Below are 4015 nucleotides of genomic sequence, written 5' to 3'. Positions count from 1 at the left end.
TTTTACGTGTCTCTTTTGGAGATGAAGCAGCATAGAACTTGATTTATTTATAAGGGTACGTATGAGACGACACACAACACCACCACAACCTTATTACAATGAGGTACGTACATACAGACGTACAATACAGTAGGGAAGGAGGTCCTCCAGAGCCTTGTGTGAGCTATGCTCATTCTGGATGGCATTGCGGCAGGTGAGGTGATCGGCTATCACACATACTAGCAGAAAGCGTCATAGTTATTTATCCCACTGATCGGCTATCTCGATACGGTCGATGATTAGCCGTGTAGGTGGTAATCGTCGAGTGCAGAACGACGACGAACCCGGGCGCGGGTTCTACATGCAGAACGGCTCGCGGTGGATGTCAAACTTGCAAGCAGAAGACAGCTGGGGCTCCTGCAGAGTTTACCAAATGCGGTATGTGAGCATATATAATGTATCAAGCTCCACATTTCATTGGCTGGACAGAAAATGTGCTGGACTCACCTCCACCCCGCTGAAGTTGGCCACCTTGCGGATGCAGCCGCCGGCGGGGCCCTGCAGGTTGCAGTTGCCGCCGCCGTTGCGCATGATGGTCCTCATGGAGGTGAGCAGGTGTCCGTAGGTCGTGCGCGGCTCGCACTCGACTGCTCTGATGAAGCTGTGCGTCATGGCGCCAACCGTCACATCAGGTCCAGGCATCTGCACGCACGCGCGCATCAGTGACATGTAAACACGAAAGAGACACCTAGCTTTAACATGGATGCTTATCAATGCTAGCTGACCATGTTCATCTGGGTCTTTCCGTTGCTGCTGCCACTGATGAGCACGGCCTGGCCTCCGCTGGTGCCTTTGAAGGCGCCATTCAGAGGGCGCTCATCCCTCCACCTCAAGCACCCATACCTGAATTATTTTGAATTTTAGTTTCAAAAATATTTCATCGACTACCATAATCAATGAAAATCAGTGGATTTTGGTGATTTCGGTTCGCATTTCAGCCCAAGAAAACAAATGTTTATTTACAAGTTTCAATTCAACCAAATATTTTTTAAACATGAGAAATATTTTGAAATTTATTTGATTACTGAAATGTTTTATCAAGGGGTAAATATTTTGATGTCCACTAAAATTATAGAAATTCGGTGAATTTCATTGACATCTCATTCATCTCACTGGAAGTGAAACCACTCCTGATGAAGACAGCGGATGGTTTTATTAAGTTTGTAGGGTAGTCTTACGCAGTGTAGTAAAGAATAGATGCACGGGAATATATATGGGAGGGATAGAGGTTGTTAGTTACTGACTGCTTGGAGAAGGTGCACTGGTATGGGAGATCGAGGACGGTGGCGCTGTGGCAGGCGTCGACGATGGCGTGGAGCTTGACGCCGTGCACGAGCGGGCGGACGATGGCCTGGTTGATCTCGTCGTCCAGGATGGGGCCCTGCTGGAACGAGTCCAGGGGGCAGATGGCCTCGTCCATGCCGTCACGCTCTTCGCCACTGCAGTCAGGGACCTGCACGCCAGCGCCGGAGAACTGGAACACCAGGGAGTCGCCGGAGCTGCACCCCTGCACCAGCCAGTTCATGGCCATGCGGATGTTGTTCTTGGTCGGCTGCCTGCACGGGTCCCTCTCCTCATCTGCAGCAAGTAACAAACACGGACACGGGTAAGCTCAAACAAATCAGCTGCTGCTCATGCCATGACTGAAAAATCTTGGTCGATGTATAAATTACCGGTGAGGATGAGGACGCAGTCGTTGGCGAAGCCGAAGCGCTCGGTGAGGAGGTACCTCATGCACTTGACGTCGTTGATGGGGCCCCTCAGCTCGCAGGCGCGAGTGTTGGTGTACTTGATCCCCACCAGCACGGCGCGCTTCTTGCCGCGGCCACCGCCGAAGTTGGGGATGGGACGCACCACACTGAGCTGTCGCCCAGCCCCGCCCACGCGGGTCACGCAGCAGCACTGCATGCACTGGACGGCCCGGGCGCCGGGCGGCGCGGCGACGCTGGCGCTGCACTGCCTGCAGCGCACCATCGTCGCCGGAGCGGGACCGCTTCCGCAGTTCATGGCTGCCGAGCGCCGCATGACCTGGGTGGGTGGTGGTGAGCGCTGCTTGCTTGCTTGCTTGCTTGCACTGCCTCAGCCCCTCGCTCCTTCCCGCCCTTTATATAGCACCTGGATGATGGAAGCTATGCACGTTGATACTGGCCCACTAGGATTTATATATTCAAGTATTCTGCCTCAGAAAATAAAGGTTTTCTTTAGTGGAAATGGGCATATATTGTTGTCGATGGAACATTTTTCTTGGCTTTTTCAAGAGAACGCCATTGATGTTGTGCATATACTCCAAGTCCAAACCACAAGTGGAAATGGGCATGTGATTCTTTATTGCTATTATTATTGTATGTTCTTCTTTTGTGGGATTCTTTTCTATTTATTTCGGGGCAATTGGCACATGACTTCCATAAAATAATCAGCACATGACTGACAAACCTTTAGTAGATTCCTTGCAAAAAAAAAACATTACGTTCAATGAAAGTCCTAAAGCTTAGCGCAACCAAGTTTTGTGTCCTCTAAGAGGAACCTGACAGAGTGATGTAGATTTTAACTAAAGATGGTGTATTTATGGTTAAACATATTTACTCTGGATTTCGTAAAGTTAATGTACCTTGTATGCAGTTGTGGAAGCCGAAACTGCCATTGCACGTGAGTTTATTCAGTGAAGAATAGGATTTCAACTAGAGACAATTTGTTCAAAATATGATGGTACGGAGTAGATTTGTGAGGGTTTTGTGCCGATCACGAACGAGGGAGCAAAACTTCTTTGCCTGACCTCTGGCTAAATATATTTGGAAATATTGCTGGAGTTGATTTTGGTGTGCTAGAGATATCAAAAAATATGTTACATATATTCCAAAAATGGACGGTTAAAACTTTTTTAAAGATTCTTCTTTTCCTTTTTTTAAGGGAAATTGGAACATGACTTTGTTAAATAATCAGCACATGACTATCTGCTAAACCTTTTGTAGACTCCCTCACAAAAAGAACAAATTCAATGGAAGCCCTTGAGCTTTCATAACCAATATTGTTGTGTTGCAGATGCAAACAGATTGCAGCTTATATGGGTAGCTTATTTAATTATAATGTGGAACCAGTCAACCCGGGTTAAAATGACAGACTTGGCATGAATGCTTCTATTTTTCTTGATTTACTGTAGGCTTTTCGGCGTTGTTTATTCTATAGAAGCCAATCCCCTTTAATTGACCTTTGGGCCTACATTTGAGACCTTTGTTCCACGCATGGTGATATGGTCATGTGGCAGTCAGAGTGTGCACAGCTTACCTGGTGCTATTGTCAAATGTTCGTTTCGGATGGAAATAATGGTTTGTTGGAGGAGCTGAAGCATGCGTACAAGAGAAACATCTGAGATGCTATCTCACTCACTGTCCATACAAAGGGAGAAATGCCCATATTCATAGAGGAAAATGGAAGGACCCAAGTTAGATGTTTTATAGACCGCCGTGCCTTCTTTTTCTTTTCATTTGGACAGGAGCCATACAAGTTGCTCGTCGAATTCACTTTCCCCGAGGCAGCTGAAGTTGTTAGTGACGAATCACGCCAGCGTGGGTAAGCGCACGTACCAAACAGTGACGGGTCACTCCGGTCCACTCAAAGCTTGATGATTTACTGAGTTTACCAGACAGGTAGGCTTCCGCCTGAAACAAGCAGCAGAAAATCTCTCAAAACTATCTCTTGAAAAACATTTGGTGAAATGGGCCACTAAGAAGGATTGAAATTTTTTTCTCACAAAACTAAATATCATCTTAGCATGCATATCAAGCATTCTCCATAAGAGCATTTTTCTGGAGACGCGTGTGACGACCCGCCGCCGCCCCCGCTCCTAGGGTTCCTCCATGTTCCCCCGCCGCCGCCGGCCACCCTCCCCTCCCGCGCTTCCGGCCGCCGGCCGCGCGCGCCGTGCCACGCCACGCCTCCCTCTCCCCTCCCGGCCCGCCCCCCGCGTCGCCACCCCGAG

At 48.5% G+C, this 4015-nt stretch overlaps 1 protein-coding gene across 1 annotated transcript; it reads right to left on the bottom strand.

The window, feature by feature from the left end:
• On the bottom strand, positions 1 to 2100 carry LOC123089746 (metacaspase-1). Its single transcript, XM_044511334.1, has 5 exons — positions 1713 to 2100; positions 1284 to 1617; positions 765 to 882; positions 487 to 681; positions 1 to 396 (listed from the first exon to the last, which is right to left on the bottom strand). Exons 1-5 carry the CDS (start codon positions 2062 to 2064, stop codon positions 337 to 339), a joined length of 1059 nt encoding a protein of 352 aa, XP_044367269.1. The 5' UTR covers positions 2065 to 2100; the 3' UTR covers positions 1 to 336.
• Between the last annotated feature and the right edge of the window lie 1915 nt (positions 2101 to 4015).

Source organism: Triticum aestivum, chromosome 4B (assembly GCF_018294505.1).
Source record: "Triticum aestivum cultivar Chinese Spring chromosome 4B, IWGSC CS RefSeq v2.1, whole genome shotgun sequence".
NCBI lineage: Eukaryota > Viridiplantae > Streptophyta > Magnoliopsida > Poales > Poaceae > Triticum > Triticum aestivum.
The sequence above is the reverse complement of the archived record's forward strand: the minus strand, read 5'-3'. Positions and strand labels throughout refer to the sequence as shown.

Bases quoted from the DNA above. Each gene is read 5' to 3' on its own strand.
- LOC123089746 (XM_044511334.1), bottom strand. From the start codon at position 2,064: ATGCGGCGCTCGGCAGCCATGAACTGCGGAAGCGGTCCCGCTCCGGCG. The intron at 1,618-1,712 runs GTAATTTATACA...TACTTGCTGCAG, and splicing joins CTGCGTCCTCATCCTCACCG to ATGAGGAGAGGGACCCGTGC. The intron at 682-764 runs GTCAGCTAGCAT...GCGTGCGTGCAG, and splicing joins GAAAGACCCAGATGAACATG to ATGCCTGGACCTGATGTGAC.